The 19,081-nt window shown below is 36.6% G+C and overlaps 1 protein-coding gene across 1 annotated transcript in view; it reads right to left on the bottom strand.

Moving 5' to 3' along the window:
- Positions 1-19,081, bottom strand: part of Lama2 (laminin subunit alpha 2) — a 581,125-nt gene that overhangs the window by 215,380 nt on the left and 346,664 nt on the right. Inside the window, exons 17-18 of the mRNA XM_059272617.1 lie at positions 15,930-16,057; positions 8,025-8,111 (exon numbers count right to left, since the gene is read on the bottom strand). Coding sequence (XP_059128600.1) covers positions 8,025-8,111; positions 15,930-16,057 — 215 coding nt within the window. The remainder of the gene's footprint in view (positions 1-8,024; positions 8,112-15,929; positions 16,058-19,081) is intronic.

The following is a 19,081-nucleotide window of genomic DNA, read 5'->3' as shown; positions in this document are numbered from 1 at the left end:
ACATATATAAGGTTCATATTTTCATTGCTGCTGTTCTTACAGCAAGAGCTTGTTACAAGGAAACAAATGCAAACTCAACATTTATTGAAGGGAATTGTGACTCAGAAAATAATATTGTCGCTTGGGTAGGAGTTCTGGGTATCTCTGAATTAGTAAAGGATTTGTGAACATTTACATATAGATTAAGAGGCTGCTTTTCAATAAAGAGTCTTCATTCAGGAGAAATATAAGCAGAGAGGCATGGCTATTACACCATTGTGCTATAGGGTGGGGCTGACTTGTGTGACCCAAATTCCTACCAGAGAATTCTAGGTCATCATAAAATTAAAAACCAATTCCAAACTGTACATTTATTTGAAAAACAACATGTTTATCATTTATAAACTGGGGCATAGAAACTATTTATGAGTTATGTTACCCATTTTTCCCTGATGTACATGTTTTAAAATGTTGCTCAATGGTATGAATGCCGAGATTTCCTATCTCAATTTGGCTTGGTCCCCTCAGTTACATTTTCTCATGCTTTGTATCAAAGAAGAAATGAAAGAGCATTGGAAGGTTGTGGCCACTCTACCTCTGTTATCTGTGGCATCTTATCAAATAAAATACTTTGCAGCAAAGGTCAAGACTGAGAGAGAGCACGAGCACTGTACGAGAATATAATAACTTCATGGCATATAGTGCTTATGCTTTCCTGCTCAAACAAGGAAACATCTTAGAGAGAGACACTCTACCATTGGAAACATAAACGTGTTAACTACAACATGGGACAGGAGAATGCATTAATCACATGACTAGGTCAAAGTTGTTCATTTGATACCGATACACTGATCATTTTATAGAAGCTCTGTTAAGTGGGAATGTAATGTTGCAGGTTTGAGGTTTTATCATAATCTTTTAAGAGGTGTTTTAATTCTATCCAAAAAATGGTTTATAAAATTATGAAAGCTGTATATTCAGAGATTAGAAGAATATTGCTACTATTATTGCCAATAATTATTTATTAATTCTCTATTATAGACCATGAAATAGCATCGTGGTGCATAAAATTTCCTCACAATTCCTTCTGGAGTTTTTCTTTTAATAAATTAGAAGATAACTTTGAATTTTAACCTGATTTTTACCCTATTTGATCTTTACCTATTATGATCATATCCACACATGCTCACATCTCATTTTACTTCTCCTAAGATTGCCTTTGGCCAATTAGAATAATAGGTTGTATACCAATCATTATCAAAGCCAACAAAAACCTTGTACTTTGATCTTGCTTCTTCCAAAATGTCTTATTGACCTCAGGAGAGATGGAATTATGTAATGAAGCATTAGATTATTTTTAACAAATGTACCAATTATTAAGTCCCATATTCTCCTGGACTTAAAATATATATGCAGAAAAATATAATGAAAAAGAATAATTAAACATGTACCTGCAATTTTTCTTTCAGGACACATATAAAGAAAATGTGAATATACATGACAATTCATATACGACATGATTGAATTAGGACTCTTTCCTCCTCCAAGTGCACAGCCACATGTGAGCAACCCCTTAAACATTTAACCATTTAGTGTTTATTACTGATGTATGGGTGTATATATTAGACTTTAAAAAGAGCTAAAGAGGTCCCATTAGGGATTAAAACATATCCTAATGGTAGATAGTATCATACTATATGTTTATTACTAATAACAGCAATTACTGTTAGTCAATAGTATATCCCTGTAGGTTGCCCAGATTTTCGCTTTACCCAAACTAATTATAATGTAAAATCTCCAGCCCTCTCACTTTCATGGGGAACGACAGTGAAGATCGTGAAATCCAGTTTGTAGGGTTCTTTGTAAGATATGGAGACGTGTTGACTATTCCTTTTCGTATTTGTAATTTTCGTATTTCTCAAGTCAAATCATAATTGTTTGATAAAAGAACCTTTAAATGTAAATGTGAATTCAGGCTCCACAACAGTTCTGTAGCTGATACTTTGTGAACAATATCATTTATTGTAGGAGGGGAAATGTGAATGAGGATGAATGGCAGAGGTAGAGACCAACAATAATAGGAAAAAAAATATAATAGAACCGATGGGACTTTTAATGCAATTTTTGGTTATCATCTTTGACCTAATTTCGCATCTTCTATCTTCCTAAAAAAAAAAAGACTTAAATAGAAAAGGAGAGAAATCAACAGAGCTATTTGACATCACACTAATATAAATAAGGCATACTATTATTCTACTGTCTAGGTCCAAGAAATATACATTTAAAAATCTAACCACAGAACAACTAGAGATGCATAAGTGTTAGAATCAATGTACAGAATCATCAAAGACCTTTTCAGGATGTGGAGCTGAATGTCAGTTACTGAACAGGTACTAATGCCTGGTCCAAACGCGGAAGGACTGTAGTCATCTTGCGGAGAGAAGTGCATCAGCAGTAGTCTAATGGGTTTGCCTGGGCTATGGTGCTGTATCCTTACTACTTCTCATTCAGCTAGATACTAGGCTAGCTGGCGAGCCCACAAGTTTCCTTTGCCAACCTGAAAGCAGTGCAGGGGCAGCCGGCCTAACCGGACACCTGAGCGCCGCACCGAGCCTACACTGGCAAGAAGTGGTTCTTGGGCACAAAATCTGATGCTAGGTCCAAGTGCCAACCACTCTTGCTCCAAGTGCACAATCACATGAGCAGCCTCTAAAAACCTCGGCTGTCACAATTCTGACTGTGACAGGATTATTAAGAAGGAATAAGTGTCTCTCTGCTGCCAAGACCTAAGGACTGAAGATTGAGACTTGGGCAGAAAATGTCTGCAGCATTGTAATTGAGAGTGAGTGTACTTGGTCCAGATTAAGACCTCACTGAAGTAGAGAATATCTCAATGGTTTTTTGGAGTTGAAGTAAAAAAAAAAAAAAGGAACTTCATTTATATCTAATGTGAATCTTGTGGTTAAAATTTGGCAAATTTTAAATTTAAATTATTTAAAATTAAGTTAAATTCAAACTTAAATTTAATTTAAAATTTAAATTGAAATGTGGTGAATTTTCAAAATGTTAAGCCTTTGGAGTCAATTACCATCCATGTTTTCAATGGTTACCTGTGAGTACGCTTTGGGCTTCTCTCTTTTCTACTAGCGAGTTCTTAGTATTTGCCAGCTGGGGAGGAGATGGGCTTTAAGGAATCCATGATCACACCGTTGTTTTACCTTGTCCTGTAGAATTCTCTTAGTTAATGGGTCATGGTATTTCCCAGGGTCTCTGTTGTGTCATGCGTTGCTGAAGCTACAGATGCCGAAAGTCAGTGTACCTGATCAAGAGTCACTGGCACTTAATTAGCGTTGTGTGCTTTATTTCAATTTTTCTTTGTCGTCCAGTGCTCACTTGATCCCTTTATGCCTGTCCCAGTGCCGTTTCTCTTTGCTTTTCTAAATACTAACAGCCTAGAATCTTAACAAAGCGACATGACAAATGTCTTCTCGATAGCCTAACTCTATTTTATCTGTGAAACTCTTCCTCAGCAAAGAAACGACATGAGGGTTTGCAAGCTGCAGCTAGCAAATGGCGTCTCAAAGAACATCATTAATAGTCTGATACTTTGTTGTATTTACGATTGTCATTACATTCCCTAGTTTTGTTGGTTGGCCGCTTTGCTTGTATTTTTCATTCCCTCTATCTAAGGAACAAATCCATCTTGTACTATATGCCCCAGTAAAGGAATCTGACAGGTAAGAAAGCAGGAATTCCTAGACTTGGGTTGTGGTTTCCATTAGCTTCTCACTTCTTGTAATTCTTGCCCAAACAACAAAAATTGGATGATTCCTCAGGAGAGAGGAGGAGAGATGGGGATTAAGTGCAAGTCCTGCTCTGGCTAAGGGACTATTGGCATTTGATTGCTGCTGGAAGAGGGAAAGTTGTTTATTTGACAAAGGAGTGACATCTTGTGTATTAACCACACTCAAAAGGTAGTCACCCCAAAAAACTGGACTCTGCGTTTTGGGGTTTGTGGGCTTGTTTGTTTGTGTTGTGTGTGCGTGTCTATTTCTTTAAATGGGGGAGGGATGAAGTTGAGTGAGTATGAAAGTGGGAAAGAATCTGGAAGGGGCTGAGGGAGAGGTATGAATATGATTAAAATATGTTCCATAAAATTTCAGAGAGTAAATAAATGTATTATTTAAAAGGAATGGGGCTGAGTCAGAAAGTGACAAATGAAGATATAGATGCTGTCGGTTCCCAGTGTTAGACTGAAGGAAGGTGAATGGTTCCTGAGCAGTTATTATTCCTCTAATAGTGGGAAAAAGAGGGAGATAGTAGAAATATCTAAAGGGAAAGCTAATTGTGAGGACCAGGGAAAGGAAGAGGTCAGTTGGAAACTACTTGGATGAATTATTCAGCACTAGTTAACCACACTGTGTGTCCATTTTTCTGAAATATGCATAGCCACAGACACTCACCTACCACATGTACATGCACACAAACACCTTTAACTGTAACTGGCTAGAACTTTAATTCAAGGTGGCTTGCCAAAGAGAAGGGAGGAAAAGTCTAATTGTCCATTCCATGCATCTAAGTCATCACAACTCCCATAGAAGACTGGAGTCTCAGAAAGGAAATGAATTGAAATAGATAACATAAGTTATAATTCATGTCCTTTTGACACATTTATATCATAAAATAAAAGCAGAAGATTTAAGTCTGCATATATATAGTCAGTGTTGAGCTAGCCAAGTTCATTGTCCACTACAGGGAATTGTTGCTGGAGAATTTCTCTCCAGCTCCCGCCACCAAGTCCCGCCAGTCCCAGAGCCCACTTATAAAATAAACACACAAACTCTTATATTATTTAAACTCCTTGGCCATTAGCTCAGGCCTGTCATTGTCTAGCTCTTACTCTTATATTTAGCCCATTTCTATTAATCTTTACTTTGCCACATGGCTTGTGGCTTACCGGTACTTTACATCTTCCTTGTCCTGATGGCGGCTGGCAGTGGCTCTCTCTCCGCCTTCCACTTCCCAGAATTCTTTTCCTTGTCCCGCCTATACTTCCTGCCTAGCCAATGGCCAATCAGTGATTTATTTACTGACCAATCAGCAACACACTTGACATACAGACCATCCCACAGCACTTCCCCTTTTCTTTTCTTAAAAAGGAAGGTTTTAACTTTAACATAGTAAAATTACATATAACAAAACAATTATCAAGCAAGAATTACAGTTACAATATTAAAGAAGAGATCCTATCTATCTTATATTTGTAAGTTTAAGGTTTTATATCTAACTTATCTTTTATTATAACTAAGGAAAATTGTAAGTATCTAGTCTTTAACCACATCAAAGACCTCAGAAGGATATAACATTGCCTGAGAAATGGGAGAAGGATGTAAGCAACTTTTGGGAGTCTTGTAGGGTAGACAGAGACAGCTGAGCCTGGACAGTCATCCAAAGTTCTCTTGTAAAATTGGGGCATCTGTCTTCAGCCCACAGGCCTAGAGTCTCTTATTCATTTTTCTCTGTGTCCTGTAGAATGTTTGGCAGTTTTCTCTGCAAAGCAGGAACCTGAAGGACCATTTTGTCAAGCAAAGTTCAGTGGTCACCTTTGTATGGGTCCTGCATGTCCAGTTGATCAGGCAGTCCAGGCAAGAACAGTTTCTTGCCCAAATGGCTATTTTTGTCAAGGTGAAGATAAACTCCATATGGAGTGTCTTCGATGCCCATCCTCCTCTCTGAAGTAAATCAGTGCTGTCAGGAGCAGACATGTCTCACTGTCCAGAAAGTCTAAATTTTTAAAACATTTTAAATGCCATATTCTGTAGGTCTTTGAAGTGTTTGAAGACTACCTATCTATCTGAAATATAACTATGTATACCTAGAAGACTTAACTAACATGGCTACAAATATGATTATCATAGATGACTAATTATTAATCTATTTTTTAATTATCCATTATAATTTTAAATGAGTTACATAAACATAATACCTCAAACAAGAATAGAATCTGTAATGAGAGGGAATGTTAGAACATTACCATGTGCATGGCTATCTCCTGAACTTAAGTGATTATGGAAGTCCTTCCTACAGGAATAGTGACAGTGTGGAAGACACCATCTCAGTTGTAAAATGTTGGGTTTGGTCATGTTGTGCATACAAGGGTGGTTTCGATCACAAGATATACAGTGTAACCACTAGCCCTCACTGAGCCTGACCTCTGTCATCTTTCCCTTCAATGTCCACAAATACATTTCAAAAATATTTCTATTAATATTTCTGATCCATACAATGCCTTTTTTGACTCATAAAAATACTCTGAAATGGCAAATCCCAAGTGTTCAAGGAAAATCTTAACCCAAAGAAAGTAGAACATTTCATTAGCTCTTTAATAATACTAGTAAATTATTTTTGGCTGACAAATTTAAATTGGAAGTAAGATGTACCATTTGCTACACAGTGTATGTATCTCACCCTCTTTTAAATCTGATTAATGCAGATTTTAGACAGGGCATCATGCTTTCTGTCAGCTATTTCTTTCCTTGCTGATTTCCATCATTCAATTAGAATTCTTCCTAGAACACATGTGACTATTCTTACCATTAAAGAAGGTTGTGAGCTACTTGAGGACAAAGATGGAAAAAAAACACATCTGTTTACAGTCAATGTTTTACCTTGTACCTAACATATGGTGCTTGCAAAATAAATATTTGTTAAATATCATGTAACTTGTTAAATTGCAGATGTCTCAGAAACTCTCTAACATGTAGAAAGGACAGTGCACAAAGCAAAGCAGTATAAATACATCAGAGACTATGCTCACCTGGATAAGCAGATTTAATAGCCTTGTATGACAGAGCAGCTGTCATTTTCCAGTTGCTAAAAAAAGATTGCCTGTAGTGAGCTGGGGGTGGTGGTGGTACTAGACATTGATATAATTCTGTTTAGTGATGGTATACTGTCCTATTAGAATGTCATAAACACATGCCTTTCCTCTTTTGAAAAATACACAATTAAAGACCTTCAGTTTCTCAACTTCAAATAAATCCCTCTTATTTCAGGTCTGTTCTCCCCTTTCTCATTTACAGATGCTGCCACAATCACAAACGGGACTTATCACTGCTGGAAACTGCTACTGGCATGCTGTGTGCAGACTACTCGCTGCTGGCCAAGTTCTCCCCGGGTGAAGGTTTGACCTGGTGATGGCTGCCAAGAAGGCAGGAAAAGATGGGTAGAAATAGCTGTCCTGATCCTTAGCCTTGGTGAGGAGGAGGGAAGGCAGTCCATGTCCATGGTCTGGTTCCTCTTCCTCTGCCTCACCCATATCCTCACCAATGGTCACCGAGGAGACTACTTTTCAGCATTAAAAACACAGGGAGGGGTGTTCTGTTTGTCCACATCGTTAAGGAAGAAGCTTGCATCACTTTTTAAATTGGGAGTGAACACACACAAGAAATACTTCTCCAAAGGTATTTAAGGAAGAAATATGATTATGGAAATTGTCTAAAATAATCTCTATGTTCCTGCTGTCCAGAAACTCAACAGGAATTAAGATACCAGTTTCTGAATGATTAGAAGGGGGATATAAGTCATGATAATAAATTGCACTTTGTTTTTTTTCTTTCAAATATATTTATGGTAAATTATAGGCCACTTGCTGAACTATGAACTATGAATTTAAGCCACATTTTAAGGACAAAAAGCTAATTATGAAAAATAAATGGCGCCAAGGGTAGACAGTAAGATAAATCTTAAAATGATAGCTTTCCACTCGAGCAACAATTTTTTTAGAAAGAGTGTAGGTTAATGCTTAACCTTTAAGATTAAAACATTAATCAGATATCCTCGGAGTGAATGGAGATTTATAGACCAATTTCCAGAGAATAAATAAACTATAAAAATAGAATGCATTTGTGTGACAAGTGTGATAAGGAAGTTTATTTCACCCCAGTGAGCACCACAGCTTTTCTGGAGCAGGGGAAGATCATGCCTGTGGCTTTATAACTCCCAAGGTAGAAATCATTTTGCAAGGCAATGTGGTCCATGCTTACCTCTCACAGCGTGGTCCTGTGTACCCAACAGGACATTCATCACAGATCAATCCCAGACTCCGGTCTAAATGGCATGTTGGACTAAAGCTGTGGTGATGTTAGGGAGACAGGAAGAGGCATACATGAGATCATTAGCAGTGTATCCTCACATCTCTTTCTCTACAACTGTTGTGACAAGAGAGTACAGGCTGGCCATTCTCATCTCCCAGGCAGAAATTAGAGTCTGGACAACGGAGGACAGAAACTAATATAGCCCCATGGAGAGCAGTGTCCCTGTGACATGTTATTAACTGACTTTGGACAGTTTAGGCTCTGAGATCACCAATAAAAAGAGTGGACACATAGCAGCTTTTCAAGAATTCCGCAGCCCTGACGAAGCCTACTTTCACATTCTTCCTCTCCAAGCATACCCCTCAGAATCTGAAGCAGCATGGAGAAACCTGAGTGATGTTTAGACAGCAGTGGAATCACCATGGCTGTTTGGCTTCCTATATCCAGACGAGCTGCCACAGGGCATGCATGCATGCATGCATGCAGGCTGCTGTGCATGTGTACCCATAGGCATGATGCTACATGGATAGAATCCTTACAGAAGCTTTCACCAAATACCTAATACATACATTCTGCTTGATTTATAATCACACAAATCAAACCAAACCAGCTTTGTTATGTCCCATCTCCCAGTGTGCTCCAAAATTTACCTGTCTTTAAACACAGTTCCAATTTGGGGCCATAGAGTATCAGAGTGTGACATCAAGTGAGAAAACCAACACAGTTACATGGCAGCATCAGCCTATTCTTCATCCTGTTCAGCATTAGTGCTACTTCTTTGCCTGGTAAGAAACTCCTCTCATGCAACAACTGACTCAATGTAGATGTCTTCTGGTTGTCCCATGAGCCAGTCCTCATCTATTTGGAACTCTGTGTTACACTGCTCTTTTTAAAAGTTTATTTTTATCTGCTATATAAAATTATGTAAAATACAATTTTATATTTATATAATAATATCATTATACACACGGGTGCCATATAATGTTTTGTGGCATGCCTTGTACACATTTATATCATGTGACATATATCTCTTAAAATATCTTTCATTATTTCTTTATGTTAAAATTTTTCAGAGTCCCATGTTGCAGATTTCAGAAATATATATATTGCTCTTACCTACAGACCCCTTACATAATATCATGTGAGAAATTCTTGGTACCAGTTAACTACAACTTCATATCTCCTGTAAGTCTTTCTCCACTGCTTCCCATTACTTTCCCAGCCTCTTCTCATAAGAGTGATCTCTGTGAGATTAGTTATTCTAGACTCTGTATCATTCTACAATTTTAAAGGTAACTGCCCTCAATTAATCTTACTCCAATTATGCATTCCCTATAATATTTCCTATTCCATAATACAAAACAATTTAGTCAAGGCTTGCTTAAAGGCTAAACAGTTAAAGAGATCACAGTAAGTTAAACAAACTGGGCCCTGGTCTCATTCTGTTTCTGATAGTTGGTGTGACTTGGGAATATTTTTCCAACTTTGGTGCCAATCATTGTGACTACCATTTAAAAGTGACCTCCCTCTGGCATAACTCCGAGTGGTCCTGTAATGCTCCAATAATTCTCATTTCTCTATAGTACCAAGTTATTATGAACCATTAGACCCTTCACGCTAGGTATTTCAGCTCATTGTAAAGCCTAAATGAATCTGTGAGGTCAGAGAGAAAGTCGAGGCAGGAAAAGCTTGAATTTATAAACATTATCCAAATGGAGAGGTTCTGATGGGTGCTGTGGGAACTCAGCTTGGGGTCTAAGAGACAAATCTCTTGTGAGAGAAGAGCTCATAACAGAAGGGTCCACATGCGTGAGGTCTTGGCACATATTAAAACAAATAAATGGAAATCCGATGGGCCCCACTACTTACTTGTCATTTGTTATTGTTTACAGAACTGAAAGAAGGAATTGGATTCTGACAACTCACTGTTGTGTACCTGTGTGTTCTTCCAACATTGTCCATTCTCTAACTGCCTCATCTTTATGGAGAAAGATACCCCAAGGGGAAGCCCGAGTTTGCCAACCTTGTTGGACTATAGTGACTAAAGGAAAACCAAGTGAATTATTTTTTAAAATTCTAAATCAGTTTACCATAAAGGCATGTCAAAGGTGGTTGACAAGCTTCTGACACCTTAAAACCATTTCTAAAATAAATCTTAAATTCTTAAAAATACTCCCTTGTCAGTTAAAACTAGCTGCAATAAAGTCAACTGAGCTCACTGACAGAGAGAAATACTTTTTTCAGGAAAAATATTAAGCAATAACAATATATTCACTTTGACGAGCTCTTACATTTCAGAGTACTTTTATCATAATTGTGCTGAATTTTAAGAGATTCCTATGAGCTGGCTGAGACAAACTTAATTTTTCTTCCTCAAGGTCACACACTAATTTCCGGGAGAATTTACATGAGTTTCATGACTTCGGGGTCTTTATTTGATCCTCTCCTCTCCTTATAACCACCTGTCATTCAAACTTGCTAGTGAGATTACGTGCGTTTAAGCTTCCAGTAATATAAATACTTGCCATAGTGTATTCAAATAAAAGCTCTTCTTAAAATGCTCCTCTATGTATGCTTTCACATTCCTTAAATAATGCTAACTGAGCACTGTTTCTTTTCTAGAGTAGTTGCAGTAGCAGCTACAGGAGAAGGTGACAGTCAACAACATAAATAAAATTAGAACCAGAAACTAACGTGCATAGTAACGATGCCCTGAGAATCTGGACTGGCAGAGGAGGCATCTCCAAACTGATTCTGGCCCCAAATGTGAAGCTAATTGCTGTGGGACACCAAGAGGGGATGGTAAAATGATCACTGACTTCAAGTGATTTCAACCTTATGCCATTCAACTCTAGTTGGCTCACTCTTCACCAACAGACAAAAAGGCCCTGCTCCCAGATTTTTCCACCCCATGACACCAAACACTGGGTGAGCCAAGAGCAAAGAAGAGGAGAGAGGCAAGCTACTGTTGGGATAAGCGGTACAGCCCTTCTCGATAGCCAAGCATATATTATTATACGTACACAGACTTATTTATAAGTGTGTGTGTGCGCGCACACACATAAACTCATATGTACAATCTCAGTACTACTTGAATATATATGTGAATTTATTTATATATAACTATGAATTCACATGTACAGGTATAATTAGCTTTGTTCTAAGCGATGTTAAATTGTCATGGAATATAGTGGACTAGCTTGTCCTAAAATACGTTTCCCAATTATAAGTACCAATTTTGGTAATTCAGTGTTACTGTGTGTGTGTGTGTGTGTGTGTGTGTGTGTGTGTGTGTGTGTGTGCATATGTGTTTTGGTATTTATGTATGCACAGGTGAATGCACATGTATGTGTGTGACCATTTTTGATGGCCTGAAACTGGTGCTGGTTATCTTACTTGATTAATATCTACTTTATTTATTGAGGGAGGGTCTGTCTCTCTCTCTCTAGTTCTGGGATCACAAATTGTGACTAGTCTAGCTAGGTAGCTTGCTCTTTGGATTGCCTATCTCCGCTTCCTAATTTCTGAGACTACAGTTCTCCACCATGCCTAGCCTACTTTTACATAGACCCAGTGGGTTTATGCCCTTGTCATGCTTGTATGGCAAGCACTGTCTCCACTGAGCCATCTCCCCAGACCAATAGAACCTCATGTGTAATCCCTAAGACAGAAAACGTTCCACTGTTTTACAAACATAGCTCTTGGTATTCCCGAGCTACCAAGTAGTGTTATAACGTAGTACACAGGACTTGTTAAGGCCTGATCTCCCATTCACTCTGACAATACCTCTAAACACATTACACAACTGAGGGAAATTTCAAAAGTCTTCAGTGATAATATCTATTTTTTTTAGAACCTAAGTGTTCAAGCAAAAATATTTGTAGGGTTTTGTCTTTAAACTACGAGCTGTGTAACTACAAATTAATGAATATAAACTGAAATGTTTACACTTTATTTGTTTCTCCAGAAGGAAATTGCATTACTTTAGTTACTGTCCCTAGTTAAAATATATATCAATAGTATGAAAAGGACAAGTGTACACTGTAAACAGCTGATGAAGGTGATCTATATTTATCATTTAAATAGTATATGCTCATATGTATCCATACATCTTAATAATCATACCAGTCTGTTTTTATCTCCTTCACATTTGATTTATTTAGCAATATTATCTAAGAAATTTGGAGTCAAAATGCCTGTGATTTCTAAGATTTATGACCAGGGATTAAGAGATAAATCACTAAGATAAAACTATCATTAAGCCACACTTCAGATAGAGGTTGCAGCAACCTTTAGCTCTTTTTTATTATTTCTGAATAACCTGAGAAAATTCAAATCACATCTTATAAATTAAATGTGAATATTCAATTATACCTCAGAGTACCTAGCATGGATTACAACAGTAAAGTTTTTTATTCCCCATATATAAAGATGGTTTCCTTCATTATTAACTGCCTACACCTATTGAAAAGTTTTGATGAAAATATTTAGGTTATTAGATAAAGATGATCTTTTTGCAACATAGTTGTGCAGCTAAACTATAATAATTTTTGTAAACTGTTTTAAATTTAAAAGAATATATGACTTTAGTCATAAAATTGCTATGACTTATAAACTATTGAAGTACCATTAATTCTTATTTTTCTGTTTACAAAAATACCACAATTAAGTCTATAATTTAAAATAGGCAGTCTCTCTCCCCACAAATCTACTATTAAAAGTAAAATTATTATTTCACAATTAAATATTTACTTCAATAAATTATCTTAAAATTTAGTCAATTCTGCCTTGTGTTACTGATGTTATTGTATTTATTTTTATTTTTTAGAAAACTTGATCAACATAATTAAACCAAACTGGAATGTATTTGTTTTAGGAAATACAACCATTAGACACTGGGATAATGCCCGTTGGCATCATGGATGGGTTTTTAATGTTTGCTGAGTTAGTTTTATCTGGAAGAAATAATAAGAAGCTGTTATAAAAAGAGACATGCAGCACACATAGAGGAAACATGGGTCATGAATGCCAGTAAACACCATGCAGATTCTCTCCCACATGACTCTTACATACAAAATTGGTCAGACTTGAGAGGAAATCCATAATGCCTATACATCTAAATATTTCTCTACTTGTAAAGTGTACTGGGCTGGGATTCACAAGATAACACAAATGGCCATTATTTCTGAACTGAAAGCTGTTAACCTTCAGTGATTAAAGGTTCTTCAGTGTGCTGATATTTTATTTGTGCTGAAATGTGATATTTTATTTGTATGTTAATAAATAAAGTTTGCCTGGAGATCAGAGCTCATAGTCAGCCATAAACAGAAGTCAGGCGGTGGTAGCCCATGCCCTTAATCCAATCACAAGAAAGGCAGAGTCTCTGTGTGGTCAGGGGCACAACCAAGGGTGGTGACACACACCTTTAATACCAGTACCAACCATAGAGACCTGGAGGTCTGTATAGACATGCAGTGACAAGGAAGAGATGTGGCTGGGCTTAGAGTCAATGAGAAGACAGAACAGGAAGGCAATAAAGGCACAGGTTAGATGGGAAGAATTTCTCTTGGGAAGCTATGGCAACATGGTGAGCTAAGGTTAGTTGGCGGCTATTACTCTGATCTCTACGGCTTACACATCTGTATTTGGCTTTGTGTTTCTTATTTAATAAGACTGTTTAGAAATTTGTCTACACTTCAGTTCTGCACCTGTCTAGACTCACTCCCTGAACTCTAGAAATGAATGATCATTAAAGCACATTAAACCCGTGTCTCATTTCTTTTCAGTGTCTCTCTAGGGAACCTAACTTACCAGGCAGATCAATGAGTTGTTTTTATTGTTCTCACTTAAAATATAGATTTTACTTCCTTAAAAAGTTCTTTGATATGTACTGCAGAGGACTGGAAATAATAGGGACATTTAGTAACTTCAAATTCCAACAGGATAATTGAGACTAGGACTCTGAACTGTTTACTTTAAATTAGTTCTCAGTTCTCTATGTCATCCACTTTTTTAAGTGCTTAACACAGTTTAATTGTGTAATTCACACACACACAGCTCCGCAAGAGTGTTAAGTTGGTGAACTGTGTGGTGTTTTGGTAACCTGCTCAAAGTTTTGCATCTTGAAATGTAGAGTTGGAAGGAAGCCAATGAATTCTGGCTCTAGATATGACATAAAAATGCCATCTTTTCAGAAACTTCACTCTCCACCTCACAGGGTTATTCTTGAAACACTGAAGCATGGTGCTCAGACCTATTCTGACAACCTGCCTTCACTAAACAGTAGTTTGCCCTCTCCTGCTGTCAACAGTGAATTCTGAAGAGAAGCGTGGTTGGAGAGGGTGGTGAAGAGTTTACCAGTGTGGATAGCAGGAACTTCAGTTCCACAGATGACTTAAGGAACGGCAGAATTCTTTCCAAAGTCTTTCACTTGCAATATAATCTAATAGATGACCATATAGAACATGGACTTCTTGGTTAAGGCCTTAGAGTTTGCCCTGCTTTACCAAATTCTCACATTAAAAAGCTACAGTTGACATATTTCCCTTAAGAATATTTACAATTTTTATTCTTGTAGTATTAACACAACAACTGGAAAGAGCCAAAGAAATGTACTATAGCAAGAGTTTTATTAAGCATCAAATTTGCCTTTAATAGGTCTCTTCAAAAGGGAATTTCTTACATTTGAATTTAGTTAGGGGTAGGATTCTGCTCAGTGGTACAGCATGTTCAATGCCCTGGGTTTAATTTGCAGCTTTAGAAATGACAACAAAAGAAATAAAATGACATTTCTTTGTAAGTATTTATTATAAAAATTACTAATTTATTTTCAGGGTGATGTACACCATAGTAGTGTTTTTGTTGTTGTTTTTTTAGGACCTATTCATTGAAATATGCCTATGCTTTGGGAATGTGCCATTTCAGCAACTGAAATATAGTTTTCTCATATGATGGAGGAATGTCTTTTTGTATGCTGTGAAAATATGCTACTCTGATTGGTTGATAAATAAAGCTGTGTGGCCAATGGTGAGGCAGAATAGGGTTAGTTTTTATCTAGAGAGGAGGAAGTTGAAAGGCAGAACAGAGAGGATGCTGCCAGCCACTGCCATGAGAAGCAAGATGTAAAGATACCAGTAAGTCAGGAGCCATGTGGCAAAGTATAGATTTATAGAAATGTGTTAATTTAAGATGTAAGATTTAGCTATTGAGAAGCCTGAGCCAATAGGCCATACAGAATTTAATTAATATAAGCCTCTGTTTGTTTACTTGGGTCTGAGTGGCAGCAGACTGGGCGGGACACAGAAAAACTTCAGCTACACTCATTAAGTCAAGAAAAGACTCAGACAAGCTGCATATTGTCTCTTTCTTTTTAAAATGTCTGCTCCAACAGATTATTTCTCTAGGTGAAAAAATGAGAAAAATTGATAGAAATTATATGATGCTTACATTATACTTTTTCAAAATCTACATTATTTATGTAAGATAAAAGAGTAACCATCATCCATAGTTCAATGCTCATTTATGATACAATGATGCTGTGGAACAAGTTTAATAAGGCATCTATAACATAAAAGCATATTATAATAAATGGTTATCAGGGGTATAGATTTATACAAGGTAGGTCTGTTCTTTGGAATTAATTGAGAAATTTCATTTGAATTTTATCTCTTAAGTTATAAATCACATCCGTAGCCCAAATAGCAAAATCCATGGAAATGGTCATAATTTTAAATACTTCACATATCAAAACTTACATTCCCTCTTGAGAGATCCACAAATGTATCTTTCTGATATCAAAAGTGCATCTGTAGAAGTGGAAGGGAAGCTCTGTAGTAGGGTCAACCTGGTACTCACTTATTTGATGGGATATTGAGTGGACAGGCACAGGGTTGACAGTCTTCAGAGGTTCCTCGAGTGGGATCACCATAGAAACCAGGAAGACATTCATTGCAATATGGGCCCCCTGTGTGATCCTTACAGTTCTGAGAAAGAAGCACACATCACTTCATTACTTTGGTTTCAAGCACAACCATGTTACCAAAAAATAGTTCTCCAAAGTTATTAGTGGGTTCCCATCTGGGAGAGTGATTTCCCATATTAAATGTTCAATTTTACAGCACAAAAAATAGCACTGGAAGTTAATTTAACACTTATTTAATATTTATCTTACAACTTCACACTAGTTTCAGTGTAGCATACTAAAGAAAGTGACCAAAATTCATTAAGAAAATTTTCAATATGAAAATTGTATTTCCTATTTTTATTTTCATAAGGCAATCTCTCTCTCTCTGTTTTCTGTGTGTGTGTGTGTGTGTGTGTGTGTGTGTGTGTGTGTGTGTTTAGGCATAAAGCCCTAATGGCATTAAAAATGCTGGCTTAATAGGAACTATAGCTCATTATGTAAATCCCTTGAGATTTGCTCTCTTAGCTCAGACAGTAATTTGGAACTTAGTGGATTCCGATGGATTGAACAATGCATTCCCATATTATGTCAATGAGGAGACTATTTGGCCCATAATTAAATGTTAAAAAACAATATAATTTAAACACACAACAGTATATAATGAAACTGCAAGGTATGCAACTACTGCTTTTAGAAATTGAACAAACAAGCAAACAAAAAACAGAAGTTACATGCCCTTGCCATTTGTTTTGGGAAACACATCTTCTTCAAAAACAAAAACGGTAATTTACTTCTTGAGCCCTTCATATGAACTAGATTACCTTCCTTGGGTTGGGCTGCATTTGTAAAAGACACCAAGTCTGAGATTCAGGTGAACAATGCAGCTGCTAAGTACAGAATTGTCTCTGAGGCTTCCAAGAGTTCAACGTGATTATTCTCCCATGATAAAATGAGGGTGTTTACTTCCTATCGAAAAGTACTCATTACTACTGAAATATATTTCAGTGTAATAAGGATATACAATTAATAATTTCTCTGCACACTGAAAGAGTTCATAGAACCCAAGGGTATGCAGTCTTTATTTTTTGATCAGTAGAGAAATTCTGTGAGAGAAATAGCTAAAATATAAATTAATTTTAAACTGACAGTATAAAGTTATTAACCTGCATGACCACTGGAATAGACTAAGTTAATGAAACTCTGAATATTATTTATTTTGATGTTTTAAAATCAGAGTGATTTCAATTACATTTAGTAAATGGACTCAACAGAAGCATAGGCATTAATAAGTAAAGATACAATTCTGAGAACAACTTATTAAAATTCCTTGGAGAGGTCAGGCTTGTTTGTTGAAAGATATCCAAAATATAATTTATTAATTTATCTTTGAACTCCCCATTCAACTCTGTGAAGGAAGGGAGCTGAAGCCCATTAACCGAGAAGTAGGGTTTTCTTTCACAATAACTAGTATATTTAAAAATGGACTTTATTTAAAATTCTTTCTCTATTTGCTTAGCAAATATTTTTAAAGAAAGCACAAATGTTACTCTTTCTGTTAACAATTATCACAAGATGCCTAAGGAAAATGGGTCCATTTGCAGAAAATGTTTTTTCCTTTAGTTGGGTATTCTGTCGCTTCTTTTCAATTTCCAAATCCCCCATAAGGCACCCCTTATTTTCTTAAACCTAAGAAATTGCTTATTCTTTGAAAAATTCTTTTCCTATCTCAAGTTGACACTATGAAAATTTGATGTATAAAATCTTTGGGTTTTTTTTTTTTTTAAACAGGATCGTTCAACTGATTACACAGTAACCAGACCAAAATTAGAATTTTTGAAATTCAACTGAAAATCTTAGATAATGTGCATGCCTTCAACTACACATTTAAAACAAAAATAAGTGCAGTGTGTTCCTTATACTGTCTATTTTTACTTTTCCTTAAGTGGAAACAAGAGTAATTTTAAAATTCAAGTATGTTGGTAATCAAAACTGAGACACCACCAGGCAAGCAATACAATGGAAATCAACAGTGGAAAAGATAGACTTTCTACTCTAATGAACAGAGTCTTTTCACAGGTAGCTTGCTATCAACGTGACTTTTAACCATTGCTTGCAATTTAGATCATGAAAATACTGAGACTCACACAGCCTTCCTACATGGCTTGAAATACTCTCTGGGTTTTCTCCAGTGCACTTGAGTTAAGATGACCTTGTCATACGGATCCATTCTAAAACAGAAGCCTGGAATTTGTTCTGAACCCCAGAGTGCTCATTTATAATCAATTTTCAAAGGTAAGCTACACTAAAACATCCTTTAAAAAAATAAATTCCATGCTGGGCATGGTGGTGTACTCCTTTAATCCCAGCACTCGAGAGGCAAAGGCAGGTGAATCTCTTTGAGTTTGAGGCCAACCTGGTCTACAAAGCGAGTTCCAGGACAGTTAGGGCTACACAGAGGAACCCTGTCTCAAAAAAATAAATAAATAAATAAATAAATTTCATGTTATGTTTGCTACTAGTGAAAAATTTCCCCTGAATAATCAAAAGGAGATAAAATGAAAACTTGACTGATCTATAAGAATTCCTTTCATACACAATATCCTAATATTGCTGTCTGTGTAGATTATGTCAGAACTAAGACATTCAGAATGGGATTGAGCACAGAGTTATCAGTATCAATACAGAGACGTGACACTTGAAGAATCCAGAAGAGTCTGCGAGATCATCTGTTCCCTCAGGAAACCTAGGAAGAAGAGACTGAGTCTGGCTACTAAGAATCCATGGTTTTCTTAAGATCCTTCCATCATTGGAAGGTTGGCTTCTCTCTTCTTGGCCACCAAACTGTCAATAACCTGATGGGCCCTGCCTACCAATTCTCACCATTCCTATTCTCACCACTCTGCTGAAAGAAACTATTTTGTTCTGAAACAAATGGTTCCTATTCGACAATGTATCATATCATCAAATACATCAACTTCAGGATTTGATTTAATTCTAATGAACTAACTTCATAGAATACCTTAGGGGACATTATGAGGTTGGTATTGTGGCATATTTATTTTTGTCCTTTCAGGGTAAGTAAAGCAAATGAATGTTAGTTTGG

The sequence above is a fragment of the Peromyscus eremicus genome, chromosome 8b (genome assembly GCF_949786415.1).
Source record: "Peromyscus eremicus chromosome 8b, PerEre_H2_v1, whole genome shotgun sequence".
Lineage (NCBI taxonomy): Eukaryota > Metazoa > Chordata > Mammalia > Rodentia > Cricetidae > Peromyscus > Peromyscus eremicus.
This window is presented reverse-complemented; position numbering and strand designations above follow the sequence as displayed.